General features: G+C 39.2%; 1 protein-coding gene across 3 annotated transcripts in view; it reads right to left on the bottom strand.

Moving 5' to 3' along the window:
* The window catches only part of DCLK1 (doublecortin like kinase 1), a 257,889-nt gene that overhangs the window by 31,483 nt on the left and 209,993 nt on the right, over positions 1–16,413 (bottom strand). For all 3 annotated transcript variants that reach the window (XM_074815834.1, XM_074815833.1, XM_074815836.1), the window contains 3 exons: positions 12,398–12,455; positions 10,870–10,989; positions 4,869–5,015 (listed from right to left, as the gene is read on the bottom strand). In XM_074815834.1, coding sequence (XP_074671935.1) covers positions 4,869–5,015; positions 10,870–10,989; positions 12,398–12,455 — 325 coding nt within the window. The remainder of the gene's footprint in view (positions 1–4,868; positions 5,016–10,869; positions 10,990–12,397; positions 12,456–16,413) is intronic.

Genomic DNA, 16,413 nt, shown 5'->3' with positions numbered 1-16,413 from the left:
TGGCCAACAAAGGACATACTACTTGCTAGAATCTAAAGCCCAGAAGCAAAGGTTTGACCTTCCAGCAGTGACATTCCTAGGTTAACTCCCCACTGACAGTCAATTCAGATTGTAGGGTTTTTGAGTTTATACCTTTCACTTGCACAGACTTTAAAGGCTTGCACAGGAACTTCAACTTCTTAGATAATACAACAGTGACTGCACTGATAGCAGCAACAGATTCTTCTCTGTGTATTGAAGTAATAAGATGCAAACCTGGGTGGACTATTTCACCTAGAAACACTGTCCTCTCCTTGGATGACTGTTAAACACCAATCAGTGTCTTAGTGGTATGTTACCATCACCAACAGACATAGGTAGGGCTGTTAATGAGTATACCTGAAAATCCTGTTTTAAGACATGGTCTTCACCACAGCAACATGATCCTTCATGGGTTTTTATGGGTGCAAAGGGAGATTAAGGTACAGTCACAAGAAAAAAGCTAGGAACATCAGTAAAAAATACACAATTTTAAAAGCTGGGTCAATGAAAAAGAACAACCCCAAACCTGCAAACACTGAAAAAATACCAAAAAATGTTTAAAGTAAAAAAGACTAAAATATATCTAAATTAAACACTAGACTGTGAGTCTTTCTTTAATCTAACTGCTGGTTTGGGTTCTTGCTTCCCATTTTGGAATTGCTTATGATGCAATTTAATGCTGTTTACCACAACAGCACCTTAGAAAATGGAAACAGTCTACAGGAGGCCTTCTTAAAGTATATATGCATCACTTTATTATTTTGCAACCCAATTCGAAGCTCCATGCAGTCTGGCTCACCAATAGTGATATCCTGACAACAATTAGCAGTAACACTGTGCAAAACCAGAAGATATCATACTTCACAATCAAAACCAAAATAATCCTTAATACCCATCTTGACCAGCTACTCCTACAACAGAAATCACATTTATCTACAACGGTTTGCAGAGGAAAATCCTGGATTTTTTTCCTTACAAAAATACAATGAATTCTAAAATTGACACCTGAACAGTTCACTTGGTACAAAAAAGAAATCTTGAAGCTTCTTGACACTGTTTGCTACAGATCTGCTATAGCTCTTAATAATTATTTATATTATAAAGTCCCCCCAGTTTCTCCTTTGTTAATGTTAGTCATGTCTAGAGAGAAAACCTCTCTCTGTCCCGAATCCCATACTACCAGGTGATACAGCCACAAGCAGACATTCAGAATACACAAAATTCTTCCCCCTTATGTTATTTTTAATACTACAACTGGATCTTTAAGAGGACCAGCAATTTGATACGGATTCACATTTCTCTGCTACTAAGCCAGAAAAAAAGATAGTCTTATAGAAAAGCACCGGATAAAAAGCAATTATGGTTTTATTAAAAACACAGATTGTTAAATACATCTGGTTCCTGAAACTAAAGAAAGTGCTCTCTGAAATGGCAGTAATAAATCTAATTTCAACAACAGTTTTAATTAAAAGCTAGAGACTAGAGCTTTAAATATTCACATGCTGAAAAATGTAAAGTGTACACTTAGACATCAAGAGCTGAATCCAGTCTAATTAGCATCTCATATTCTATTTCATGTGGTTATCTTTTACAAAGCCCTCTGAGTTGTGTTAACCTAGTGAACATTCATAAGTTCCTTCCTTCCACAGACCGTACCTTGTATGACTCAAATATCCTAGAAATTCATTATGGAAGAGGCTTGTTTGGCAATGTTTACCAATGCAGAAGGTTTCGTACTGTGCATTTTCCAGTATTTTGCCCCATCTGTTTCCAGGAATTACTTTCCTTTGAAAACTACTTCAGTTGACTTGTAAAACTGAAGAAAGTAACTTTTCCTCACCCTTTTATAACTCCATATAAAAAGGAGCCCAATGTGAAGCTGTGGTATGTTACTTGCCAGTCAAGGAATGTGAAAGATAATTTAATGCTCATGTTATTCAGAACAAACACTATATATGTTCCACTGCATTTAAATACTGAAGGGCAATTAAAGAAATGGGGATTAGTGCAAATTACCCACTATGTAGTGCTTTCACTGTTTTAACTAAGCAATAAAACTGTGTAATTGTACAACACTAATTGAATGCAGCCACACATAATTGTGTGCCACCATATGTATCCTATTACTACAAAGACTGTCAGTATTTTCTAAGCTGCTCTTGTGATCAGTGCAGATGGCAACAGTCAGAGAAGTTGTTCTCTAGGGTTTATTATATGGCTATAAAGACATCCCATGACTTGACAAAATAAACGTGCTAAATAGCAGCAATTATGAAAAATGTTCCAATTAAAACATGGAAGACACTCTCTAGAGAACAAAAAAAATGCTAAAAAATCACAGGTATTCAGCATACCCTAAACTCTTGGACAGTTGACTGTTAGGTGGGCTTTGCATGCTTTGAGGATACCGAATATTTAAGCACTTACAGAAATAACTGGTGTTGCACATAGGACATTGAGACAGGGTCACACACACGAACATTTATCAGCAGGGTCTATAGCCAATGGCACACATCATCTCTAGCATGAAAGTTACTCTTGGGGAAGATGAAAAATGAAAAGAAAGAGGGAGGTGAAAGGGAAAGCTGTCTCAGGAGCCCGGGAAGAGATGCTATAAGGGGAGGCTCTACATGAGCATCCTCCTCTGGGCGCCCTCTCCAGAGCATCATGTTCTACTTCACCTCCCATATTTTTCCTGTAGTAACTCTACAGCTTTTGTCAGGCCTTGCTCATCCCCCTTGCTTTTTCCTAATAATGGGGCTGTTAGCCTTGGAAAATGCATTGATCAGGGCAGATGCTGCCCCCCTGGTTTGTTGCTCCGCTTTGGGCAGGTCTGTTATAGGCTCCACTAAACCTAAAGCTACAACCCGCAGGTAGGAAAAGAGCTTGGGAAAGGGCTGATTCTCACACCGGTGGTCAGAAGAACCTGCTGTAACAACACTACAGGGCTTGCAGGTGCAAGACCATGACAGTAACGGTGTGAAAACAACAGCACAAGAACTAGGGAAAAATACTACCAGGTGAGAGGTTACAGAGCTGCAAGCAAAAGGCAGGCTACAGAAGGCAAGTTGAAGGTATTTAGCAACAGAAAGGCTATGACCCATATGGCATTTTGCAAGTGTTTTATAAATGCCACGAAAATAACCCTAATTGCAGTCTTGCGATAGAAGGAACTACCCATCCCATTTCACAGATATGAAGATAAGAGTAGAAAGGTCAAGAGACACTAAGGCCAACATCAGAGACAGGGTCAGAACTCAGGTAAGGCTGGTTCCTAAGCACTCCTCTAACACAGTGTTCGTTTCTTTCAAGGACCCAATAAACCTTAGAGAATTAATATAATCTATGAATCAAATGCTGGGTTTTGAGAGTTAGGATACTGCCAGAGGTTAAGCGCTGTATCCTCACTGTTCAGTATCAATATCAATGTAGGACCTTTACATATGCACAACACTGGAAAAAATCACTCAGAAACATTTCAGCTACAATGCAAACAGTGTGATCATTCCTGGTAATGGGTAATTACCAGAGATGGCTGGTCATGCAAATCTAATCCTCTTCCTGCTGCTCCCATCTCCTGCCTACCTTTCTCTCTTACCCCAAAAGCTTAACTCTATTGTTGTCAGACTTCAGGCATTTAGAGACGTGCCAAGACAGCAGCAGAGCAAGCCTTGCCCCTGACCATGACCCTCCTGCATGTTCCAAGCTACAGCATAAATGAATCCTGGCATATGATTGCTATAACTTCTGCATGCAGCCATCTATGAACATCAGCACAAGGGCTGCAAAAGGAGTATCAGTTGTCAGGGTCTAGTGAAACTTCTACCCAACAAGTTTTTAGCAGTTTCTGGAAAATGAGGGCAGGCTACTTCCTCACCCAGAACTATAAAGGCACCTGCCTCTAGAGTAACCTCAACTATAGAAATGGAAGTTTAGTAAGATCTACTTGAGTCAACTTTTCCATAAAACCTCTTCAGGGTCAACCAGGACTAAGTGTAGTAATTCATGGCAGAGAACACACAACTGAGAGAACTGATATTCTAGGCATCTTAAACAATGTTTTATGGTTGCTGAATATATGGATAATTGGGACATCTTGATACTGGAACATGTCACCAAATTCAGGAAAGCTCAGAGAACAGTGAAATAATCATCGGAAATTAATTTCTCAGAAGAAATAAAACTATGTCAGTTGGAGAACACAATTGCTGCATTCACGAGTGCAAAATTCTCAGAAGAAGGACTAACTGCCAGGGTATGTTTTTCATTGTCTTCAGTAGATAGGGCTCATACAGATTCAGTCAGGAAAAGGAAGATTTAGGCTGTGTATTTGGGAAAGTGGCTTAATAAAAAGTGCTATAGGATTATTTGGAAGATGGAGCATGGAAAGGAAGGACACTGAAGTATCTTCCTGGTTGTGCTCTGACGTGCTACATGATTAGGGCACAACATTTACACCCACCATATTTGTAAAAACTGAACTGCTGCTAATTACTGAGGTAGCTGCGGAAGTACAGAATAGTCTATTGAGGACAGAACACCTTTGTATTTATGAGAAGCTCGAAATTATACTGCAGCTTACTAAAAGGTCACTTCTAGTGATCACTGGAACAACTCTGCTGCTGTTTCCTGGGGAACAGTCTAGACATACCAGCTTATGTTACTGTAGTTTTTGTGATAATTGTTATTCTTAGGAGAGCTTTACAATACTAAGGTTAAAATTAAAAGACCAATGACTTAAAAGACTGAAATAAACCTGGTGGGTATGTGGAAGGAGGGAGAAGAGCAGGCCTTCTCTCACACACTCCCAAGTTATCAACAGTACTGAAAGCTGAATCTTCACTTACCAGTAGATTCTCCGGCTTGATATCCCTGTGGACAATGTTCAGGCTGTGAAGATATTTGATGGCACTGGCCAGATTGTAAAGCATCCCACTGGCATCCCGCTCTGTATATTTGTTGGTGGAAGTAATAGCATCAAAAAGATCTCCTCCCTGGAGCAAAATGACCATAGCATATGAGCAATACTGCTTGTGAAATGACTGAAAATTTTGGGAAGATCAAGGAGCATCATTTATAGAGGAGCAGGAGGAGGGAGGAGCAGCACAGTTTCCTTGCAGCTATAAACTATGGGTACTGTGATGACATCCCCCATAATGGCAGCTGAACATATCACTAACTCAAAACCATTTGTCATGGCTTAGTTGGTTATCCAAGAGGCCAGAGTCTCTACTGCAAACTGTTCCCACCTGCTGCTGCTTTTGTAACATGTCCAGCACTTGCCAACCTGTGTGTTCAGAGACCCTGTTGAAAATTTCTGGCATGCCTACATGCTTGCCTGTCATGATGCCGTGTACCAGCTCTTGCCACTCTTTATTATAATCACAAACAGGCTGATATCAAATTTTTGCCCAAAGCCTGACTGAACTCCAGAAGGATATAGGAACTCTGAGTAAAACTCAAACCAGCTACCTGTCATCACTGCTAGTGTATTTTAAAAGTCTGTTTCCATCTCATAAAACTTTGAAATGTGGATTTTAGAACACACTTGCTGTACATAAGATGTGAAGTTTTTGGTAGTGCAATGCTTCTTGCAGCTAATATTGAAGAACTTTCCAGCACCTTTGTCAGACAATCATACTAGAAGACACTTAAGAATTAACATTAGTATTGCACCACAGCTACAAATTCAGATGGCAGCTTGTGCCATTTCCAGCTTGTGCTGTTTAATTCAGCTAAAAGCTACTGCCAGTGAAAAAAAAAAAAAACCAAACCACCACAAGAAAACAAGAGAGAAGAAAAGAAGGAAAATTAAGTGGAAGTCGTCAAAGTTGAAATGATCTTCACCAGGATCTGAGGCAGCCATGACATTTGGACTGTATTTCCAGAGCTGAGCTGGCAAGTGGGAAGAAGAACATGTAAGCACTTGGAGAAAGACCAAAAGATAAGTTTAAAGAAGAGATTAAAAAGGAAGCCTGACAGAGTGGAGGAAAAAACAAATATCTTTTGAGAGATACTACTCACAAGTATTGGGCCTTCATCCAAAATCAAAGCAGCACCACAAAGAAAACACAGACCAATAGAAAAAAAAAAGAGGAGGGATAGATAATTCTGCAAAAACAATGCAAAAAATCCCTGCTGCAGTCAAAACATGAAGAAAAAAAATCACAGGAGAATGCATTTTTTAAAAAAAGTAGGTATTTTCTGAAGGCAACAGAGGAGTCCCAGCTTTGCCAACTCTCATGATTTTATCAACAGCCTCAATTTATTTGCTGGGGTTTTTTTAAGGCTCAGCTCCAGAGTAAACACTGTTTTCAATTCTTAGTGAAAGGAGGAGGGGAAAGAAACAAAACCAGATTTTTTTCCAGGAATCACAGCTACAGAGAAAAAGGGAAAGACCGAAGACTCAAATCTGAGAAAGCAGACATTACCTGTTAAACCCCAAACAAACTATTGTAAATTTTGCATTGTTGAGGTGCAGCTGAAGTCTACCAGTGCATGTTTATTCCCATTGCAGATGCAAAACCCCAGCTTTGGAAACTGCTTGCAGCCAACCATTGTCAAATCTGGACCACATCAAAACCTCTTGCTCTGGCTAGTGACTGATCAAGATACATCAAGATACATAGTGTCAAGGAAAAGGAGGGATAAAAGGCCAAGCTAAACCAGATAGAGGATTAGAGAGCAAGGCCAAATATTTGGCAAAAGTACAATACCATGTACTTCATGGCATTATCTGATCCCTAAGTATTAGATATCAGCATGTGGCAAAATATGTGGGATAAATAATCTATCTTCCCTAAGCTCCTTCCTGTGAAGACCCTGTACCAGCTGCTTTTTAACATGAGGTAGTGGATTAGACAGATTGTTGGTCTTATCTAATATGTTCCAGATGCTCAGAAGAAGTGTCAATAACATCAGCAAAAGATCTGCCTCCAAACAAAGAAAACAGTGCAAGCTGAGATATGAGAGGCAGGAAAGAATGAAGCTGAATCTTAAAAAGAGAAGGTAAAATTTTGGCCTAAAGTCAGAAGAAAAAGTACAAATGTACAAATGTTCATGTGCAGGAGAAACCTAAACTCAAAACAAGATAGAGGCTGCAGAGCACATTAACAGACAGTCAAACCAATCTGAAGCAGAATAATTTTCTCCATCTAAGCAGTCTACTTTACTCAGTAAAATTTCTTACCAGGTAGCCTGCTAAGGAACGAGAGCATATATTTAGTCTGTGGGATTCTCTGCAGGTAAAAGAGAGGTAATATCCTGGAAAGAGTTAACAGAGCTGACAGCTATATCAGGCAGAATTGTTTTCAGACTTCCCTTTCCCCGAAGAGCACTTTAACCTGGAAGGTTCTGCTTAGCCAATTCACACAGCAGGTCACTATCATTTATTCAGGCACAAGGGTTGAGTTCAGGATGACATTTCAGTCTTAAATCCCCTGTTCTGGAGTGAAATGGGACCAGAAACATCTGAATGCAGTTTTTATCATCTGTGCACATGAGGAAGTATACTTGGAAGTACAGTAACCAATTATTTATTTATTACCTTGTTATGTAAATGATATAATCTCTCTTTTCTTCTGCAAAAGTGAAATCATATCCTGGAGCAGTAAAGGAAACTCTGCAATAAATCTTGCTTGTTAAATTGGCCAAACCCCTGTTAGGTTTGAATAACAATTTTGTTTCGCTGTGTAAAAAGGCAACGTGCCAGAAACCAGGTTCTTGCTTCCTTTTACAAGCACCACTTGCAATGTGTTTATATTTGTATTTATGAAGTGCTTTTTCTTACACTTTACAAAGCAATGAATGGCCTATCTGCCATGAAGTGAGGGCAGTATTTGCAGCAGCCACTTATGTCAAACATGTTACTGCCAATTAATGCAGGGTGGTATTAACTGAAACCGTGCTCTGCAGTATCAAGTCTTTTCTCCTTGAATTTCTTTCCTGTCTGTGAGTTTGATTTAAAGTCAGGTCTTCAAAAGTCAGTCAATAACAGATGGTTAATCAATTCTAACAGTGCATGCTATGAAATGGTAACAGACAGGATTGGTGAATTAACAATTAATGTATTTCCAGAAATACCTTCCCTGGTGCCCATAGAGTATAACAAGGCTTTTTTTCCAGATTAAACATTAAGGAATAGATGTTTGCTTCAAAGAAACAAAGTTGACTTCCCAGGATCAGGGTACTTCTAAATTTCTTCTATTATTCCACATAAAAGTAAAGAACATTAAAACAGTGCTCTCTAGGATATCTGTACTACAGAGATGTCTATAAAACCCTTCTATAGCATAACTAAAAGCACAAATATCTCAGTATGTGCAGTAACCCTGAAGAGTAAACAAGAAAGAGTGCAAGAAGACAGATTTTTCCGGAAAGTGAATATAATAGGTGGTTTTATTTATATACATCTTTTAGGCTAGTTATTTTGTAAGAGTTGTCAGTCCCCTCCTCTCTTATTTAGCTGTGTAGGACTTTGATTAAAAATCCACTAGAGACTACAGTTTGAATATTTTCCAAGTATGAACAGCACAGCAGGTTGCACCCATAAAACCAGCTATGTGCTTATGTCTTGGCATGTTAGACAAGGCACAGCTTTTACTTCTTAGCACACCTCACGGGGCCAAGATGAAGGATTTCTCAATGAAGGCTGAAGCTGTGGCTACATTAGATTGCAATGCTGTGCAAGAGTACTGAGGTACCTTTGAACAAGCTCTCATGGACACTGGAAAAATCCGCAGCAGCATCGATCTCAGAGTGAGATTACTTATCATAGGAAAGAGCAATAATTATGATTAAAATAGTGTTAGATGGCTAATGGCATCTGATCTGAAGCTGTGCTATTCCACATTGCACTCCTCAGTGCGAGAGAGGGCTGTGACTACGAAGAACATGGGGAAATTCTTCTGGGACTGGTTACACAGAGAGATTCGTGGCATGGAAGAGTGCCAGTACTTTCCATTTTTCTTAGGATTTAGCCTCTCCATCACAGACAAAATGGGGATGCTGGGCACCCCGTCAGGTCCTTGCCACCAGCACGTCCCAGTGTGCTTCCTCAGAGCTTGGAGATGGTGGACACTAGTGTTAGTGAGACCATAACCTCCATAGCACCACTTAAGCCATGTAGGACATCTGGCAGGCTCAAAACACAGAGGACAATGTTGCTATCTCCTAAGATGTGGGGCATGGGCTGAGCTTCTCAGGGATAACAAGGCTGTCCCAGCCTGCCACAAGGACAGGAAAAATATGTGGCCATCCACCCACAGGCCACCCTTGACAGCCACCCAGCTCTGCACTGGGAACACAGCTTGCACCACCATTGCTGCCATGGAGCACAGGGGATAATGGAATAAACCAAAAATCTTTTCATTCTCCTTGCTTTCGTATTCCAGCCCAGCGATTGAGAAGTTCTTTAAGAAATACTTGGACCTGGAATCATCCTATCTAACACCTCAATGAGGTGCCTACATTAAGAGCATCCCCTAATCTCCACCTACAACCACAGCAAAGAAGATAACGACCCTGCTTGCCAAAATCACTTTTTCTCATGACTTCTTGTGGTGCCTGTTTCTAACCATGGACAGAGAGGATGTCTACCGAAGGTGACCACACTTTTAATTTAAGTGGAATTGATCAGGGTGCCAGGGTTCAGAGTGCCTGATTTACTCACAAGTGTTGAGCATGCACATACAACAGGCCTGCACAAAAACGCCGCTGCTGCACAGCTTTATTGTAATCTTTGTCCTTAATCACTTAAAACTGTGGATTTCCCAGGTGTAGGCATGATAGGCTGCCCCAGAAGAACATGCTGATCAAAATACGGAAATGGAGGTAGCTGCTGGAAAGATGTCCTTCCCACAGGATAGTTGAGAAGGGAAGGAGAATCACTAATCATACTAGTGAATGTGAAAAACGGGTGTATTCTGTTAAAGTAAGTATGGAGGACAAGATGTCCTCAACAGTTTTCTGTCCTAATTTGTACAATTTACTCAAATGGAATTTTACTACCTTTTATGCATGGTGACATACTTGTGTATTAGTACCAGAACTGAGAGCTAAATTCATACTTCTTGCACTGCACTGTTGACAGTATGGGGGCAAGAGATGACCTGGTCTGAGTTTCATAACCCATTTTGAATATGTAATTCCACCAGTGAGTGAAATAAATGCATGAGATCTGAAAGTTACTACGAAGAAATAAATAGGGTCCCAAATGTAAAACACTGCGTTCGCAAACCTACTTTTCAGAATAGAACCATGCTTTAAATATCAAGTTTTTCTCTTTCACTTTCCCCTCCTCCAGCTTACATTTAGATTATTATCAAGGAGGCAAGCCTGACAATGTGTTAATATAAATCAGGAGAGAAAAAAGACAGGTAATATTGTTTAAATTTAACATAAATTAATAACATTCAATTAAACTATTTTATTAGAGAATATTGAATTTTGAAGGCTGGCATTTACGGCTATTTGGACTGGGTCTATTTTCAATTCACCTCAAGGCAGATGCTTTTCTTTAAGATAAAACTTTTTAGAGACTTCTTTTGGGGGAGCAAATAAAACTGGTGATCTCCAAACTACTGTCCATAGGGCACTTCTGAGTGCCGAAACCAGGACAGTCCTACAGAAAGTTAGACAAATATTTGAAATATTTGAAAGCTATAAAAAAATATCTGACAGTGGGTTACACATCTTTCAGTAGGGTGCTGGACAAGACTACCTTCAGAGACCCCTTTCATTCTAAATTATTCTGTGATTACATGATTTTTAGTAAGTGTTTGTACCAATGAAATTTCTCAATATGGTTGAAAGAATTCTTAATAAACAGCTTGTCTCTAAAATACTCACCTTTACAAGTTCCATGACAAGGTACAACTCAGTTGGCATGTCCATCTCCTCAATTAGAAGTACAATATTGGGATGCTTGACTCGTCTTAAAATAGATACCTCGTTCTGGATCATGTGCTCCTGCCACACAAAAGAAATCTTTAATGACTATGGGTTGGTGAGAAAAAAACTTTCACAGTGGAAAAAGCAGAGAGAATTTGGACCTGCATGGATTCTCCAGGGTTTTTGGAAAGGTAACGAAGGTTTCCTCCAGAAGTATGGAAGGAATATGTCTAGAAATAACATCAGTGTAATAACTGAAAGAACAGAGAGTAGAATGCAGAAAAAGAGATGGAGGAAAAGACATGTTTCTGACGCAGGAAAATTTTATAAAATTTTTTCTCTGATGCAGAATCTTCTGATTTAAAAATGTGATAGCATCTTCTCAGAGAATCTTTTGTTATAGATTTCAAAAGCTAACAGTCACTTGGTATAAAACTGATATCGATTTGATTAACCTTGCATACTGTTTAGACATAGTGACCAGTGTTGTTATAATTAGTGTATTTTTCTGTTTTCTATAGCATCTGAAATTATGAAAGTTAGAGGACAGGGTTGTTCAGTCCTGTGGAGAAAGACTTGGGGGTATTAGTGGATGGAAAACTGACTATGAGCCAGCAATGTGTGCTTGCAGCCCCAAAAGACAACCATATCCTGGGCTGTATCAAGAGAAGTGTGACCAGCAGGTCTAGGGAGGTGATTCTCCCCCTCTACTCTGCTCTCATGAGACCCCACCTGGAGTGCTGTGTCCAGCTCTGGGGCCCCCAATATAAGAAGGACATGGACCTGCTCGAGTGGTTCCAGAGGAGGGCCATGAAGATGACTGGGGAGGCTGAAGCACCTCCCTTATGAGGACAGGCTGAGTGTTGGGGTTGTTCCATCTAGAGAAGGCTCCAGTGAGACCTTATAGTGGCCTTCCAGTACTTAAAGGGGGTCTACAGGAAAGATGGGGAGGGACTCTTTATCAGGGACTGTAGTAACAGGATGAGGGTTAACAGTTTTAAACTGAAAGAGGGTAGATTCAGATTAGATATCAGGAAGAAATTCTTTCCTGTGAGGGTGGTGAGACACTGGCACAGGTTGCCCAGACAAGTTGTTCAAGACCAGGCTGGATGGGGCTTTGAGCAACCTGGTCTAGTGGAAGGTGTCCCTGCCCATGGCAGGGGGGTTGGAACTAGATGATCTTTAAGGTCCCTTCCAACCCAAACCATTCTATGATTCTATGATAATTACAGGGGTGAAGAGCAAGGGGAGTGCCCACACACAACGAACCAACTGGAGAATCAACACATGCATCTAGAAGGACACATTGCAGTGTTTTATACTGATACACCAAGGGTCTCCAGAGGGCAGGCAAAGGCTTCAACCAAAAAGATTCTAACACTTGACAGGAAGAAGACAAACACTGACAGCTTCCCAAACTGTTCTCTCACAAAATGTTTCTTAAAAAAAAAATCTTTTGGTTTTATATGATTTTTTTTGTACTTACTTTTCCTCTACATTTACTTTTTTTGATTATTTTCAGAGCATATTCTCTACCAGTTGATCTAAGGAAAGAGAAAAGAAAAAAATCATATGTTCAATCACATTAAATATTTGTCTCAGTCGAGTTTATATTTGTCATTTGAGCACAGTAGGTCTGGGCAAGAATTTTATCCAAGTATTTGTTTTGTCAAGAAATGAAGCTTGGATTTGACTGGAATTGTGAACTTAAGCCAAATTTATTGAATACATGTGCCTGAGAAAAAAGCATTAAGCATTTTTTTTTAAAAAATGAAATAATTTCAATTTTTTAAAAACAAAATATCTTGAGTTTTTAATTTTATAGTGGTAATTGTTACTTCTGCAGTTTTATGTAAAACTATTATATCGTATTTACAGATCCAAGTATTTTCAAAAACAAAAAGGGTTTTTTTGTATTATACAAAAAACACAAGCTATGGAAAATAGTTTTACTTTTTACTTAAAATGAAAATTCATTTGTTTGCATATCTGCACTCACAACTGCAATGACAAAAAAGTCAGCCCTTAGAATAATGTTTTATGTATTCATAAGTTTATGATATTTAGCAGAGTTAAATACAATGTTTATAGGACAGAATATGAAAGGTTCTGGAGACAGTAAGAAATTATAGAGAATTATTTCAGGATGAAAACACATTTCCTTCTAAGTGTTTTTTTTTAAAACCATATAATATTTATCACTACCACATATATACGGATATTTACTATGCAGAATGCTAACATAGAAAAATAAGCTTGTACAAGTTAACAGTATCAATTTCCATTTCTTGATCAAGTTACAAAACCAAAAGTAGTCTGTAAGGATGAAACCAATAAGCTCTGTTCACAAGCTCTAGTTTCACTATAAGGTTAAATGGAGAATGGGTAATATAAGGAAAAGCTCTTACTGAAACGCTTTCATTTTGTAATAAAAATCTAAACAGTTTACAAAAGTCTATTACATTGCCCTTAGGCATACGTTTGGTTAAAAATAAAGAAAAAAATAACCTCTGAAGCATATTGGGGGATTTTTTTCATTCTTTGTTTAGTAAAACATAGTTAAACTGATACATTATATTGATATATAATAAGTTAAATACATAAATAAACATGCCTAAAAGTGTGCACAGTCTGTCAAATAGGACATGCAAAGTGAGTCATAAACTGAAAGCACTGCATTAGGAAAATGACTGGGCATTTTCATTGCCACATTTAAGCATAGAGAACTCCTCCGCCAATGATATACCAGTAGGTATTAAAGGAAAATGGGGACTTCAGTGAAAAGAAAGAAAAAATCCCAAAATATTAACTCTGTTTGAGTTCCCAGGTCATCAGGGAGCAAAGACAGCCTGTATTAAGACATCAGTTAAAAGGCTGTGCAAAGAAATCACACTGGATCATTAAGTTTATGACTTCAGAAAAAAGTACAGCATGGCTGTTTGAGACAAGCAGAGAAAAAATCAAAACTTCGCATATTTGTACTCCCCCACAAATGGGTTTAATGCTACAGCCACAGAAATGGGCTGCACTCCATGTGCGGTGCCCCTTCCCGGTGCTGCTCTTTGGTGGCTACAGTCCCAGCTCAGTGAGGGGACTGGAAGAGATATGGACACTATTTTTGGGGAATGGAAGGAGGAGGTAGGAGAAGGAATATTAGAAATTAACATATCTGGGGTTCAAACTCAGATAAAATATGCCCTCTTTCAATAGGAGTCTCTTTCAAGCTGCTTGGTTGCCCTAGGAATGCTTCCTTTCTGTCATGAGAAAGGAAATTGATGGTTTTTGTTGGCCATAGGAGACTCCATGTACTCCAAAACACTGGGAAATCTGAGCTAGTGAGGAAATGTCAGAATTTGGAAGTATCTGAAAGTTAAAAACGAACACATATGAAAACACCGCAGGACAAATTGCACATATGACGGAGCAGATATGTAACGAGCAGATGACAACTCTGACTGCTCTTTGTTTTGGTAAAAAGAAAATTAAAGCTAAGATAATGCAAATCCTTTCCCCTAAAAAGCTGCAGAACCGCAGGCTGTCAACAGTGCTGCAAGTTACACACCTGCCAAAAAATATGCATGGCCATGCCAGAAACTCACAGTGAAACAGGCATATCACCTCTCACCTATCACTCAGCCCAAACAATAAAAAGGTGCCACACAAAGTAGGAAACACATTATGGCTGGATAAAATTCTGGACCCACAGCACTACCGCAGGGCACAGAGTTAGACCCCTAGTTCATAACAGGGCTCTGTGCCATGTTCCCTGGCTGTTTTAACTTTTTGCAAAATTCACAGAGATTTCCATTGCACTGGAGACAAAAATCTATCTTCATTATTTTTGTGTGTGCATTAAATGTATTTGTGTGTGTGTGAGTGTGTATGTCCATGCATTCATCCATACATAGAATGGGATTCAGAAGTCCTCACGTGAAAATTTTGAAGATGGTATTTGTTTCTATTTGGACTGTTTGTTGCCAGAGGAAAACGCCTGTGAACGCATCTGAAGTGTTAGAGTGGCTAACCAGTGCACATGGGCTGGTCTCCACAGCTATGGAGTAGAAGTATCCATGTGATCAGTGAAGATGTGTAACAGGACCCATTCCTACTTGCTTAACACCTCATGGCACTATTCCTTTGAAGTGTAATGCACACAGGAATTGTACATCAGAAGAAAGCGGAAAAGTCCTCTGTCCCAAATATCACCCCATCAATTCTGGCTCTGCAAATGATGGACATATCAGACTTTGAAGTGAAGTGTTTTTTGCTTAGAAAGACTGTGAAGAATGTTTTTGAAGGGGTTTTACATGTACTGGCTTTAATTTACTCTCTGAACTTTTAATTTCTCTTTCCACACTTGTGATGGTAAGGGTATACTGCTTTAGAAGTGGAAATTTAACAGAAATAATTCTACTTTAATTTTCAAGCTCTCCCAAAGTAGTAACTCTCTGATATAAATGGGATCTACACAATGGAGAGCTTAAGAGTATATATCTGGGAATACCTGAGTAATCATGCTATTTGAGCACAGACTCATTAGATATGTTGTGTTATCGGATACTTCTGGGACCAGTGGGATAGACAAGAGGACAGGAAACAGTTTTCATTTAAGCTCTTGAGGATATTGTAATCAGTACTATTTTTAGGTGTGGTGGGACCTGTATTTAATTTTGTTCATGTCTTTTCTCTCAGCTTGAGAAAGAGTTGTAAAATGCACACTAGCACATTTGAACTGTCTCTCAGCACAACTGGCATTTTCAGCTGAATGACAGTGTATCAAAACCTTAACTGTTTTTTATTTTGCCTTGTAATCTGTTTCTCTCTGTCACTACTCACTTACTTTTAGCTTGCCTTTTCATCTTTTCTTAGTAATATGTTTTCACCCATGTTTTTCATCAGTCATGCACTCTCCATAGGGTTCTACGGTGCTTTCTTGTTTTCATATTGTTTTGCTTTGCTTCCTTTAGGTTTCCATATTCCCCAGTTCTGTGTTCAGACTCTGGGGTTTGATCTGAACAGCTATCACCCTCCAGATGACCAGCTCCACCATGAACTCACTCTGACAGAGCTCTAAAGGCCTCACAAGAGCTTTGGCCAAGTCCCACAAGCACATTGTCAACTGATACAAAATCCACTCTTCCCCCTTCTCCCAACAGCTGTCTTCATGGTCTCTGACTTGCCAGACTCTTTCAGATGCAGAGCAGGTCCTGTCTTTTTCCAAAGAGACTCTACTTTAAAACCAGCCAAGCTAATTTATCATCATCTGCCATGAGATCTAATCTTGACTTACTCTCTAGGGTTAATATCACATTCTTACAGGCTAAAGAGCAGAAGTTCTTTCTTAGAGCCAAAAGGTGAGGTTACAGTCTTCTGTAAGTCTTCTCTCTAGGAAATGGTAATAAGGAATATAAAACTTCACGTGTGGAATTTCATTATTAGACCTTGACATCTCTATTGTTCTTTCTTTTGCATATCTCTAGCTCTGGCAGTTTTTTGCCCTCT

This window comes from Strix aluco, chromosome 2 (genome assembly GCF_031877795.1).
Source record: "Strix aluco isolate bStrAlu1 chromosome 2, bStrAlu1.hap1, whole genome shotgun sequence".
Lineage (NCBI taxonomy): Eukaryota > Metazoa > Chordata > Aves > Strigiformes > Strigidae > Strix > Strix aluco.
This window is presented reverse-complemented; position numbering and strand designations above follow the sequence as displayed.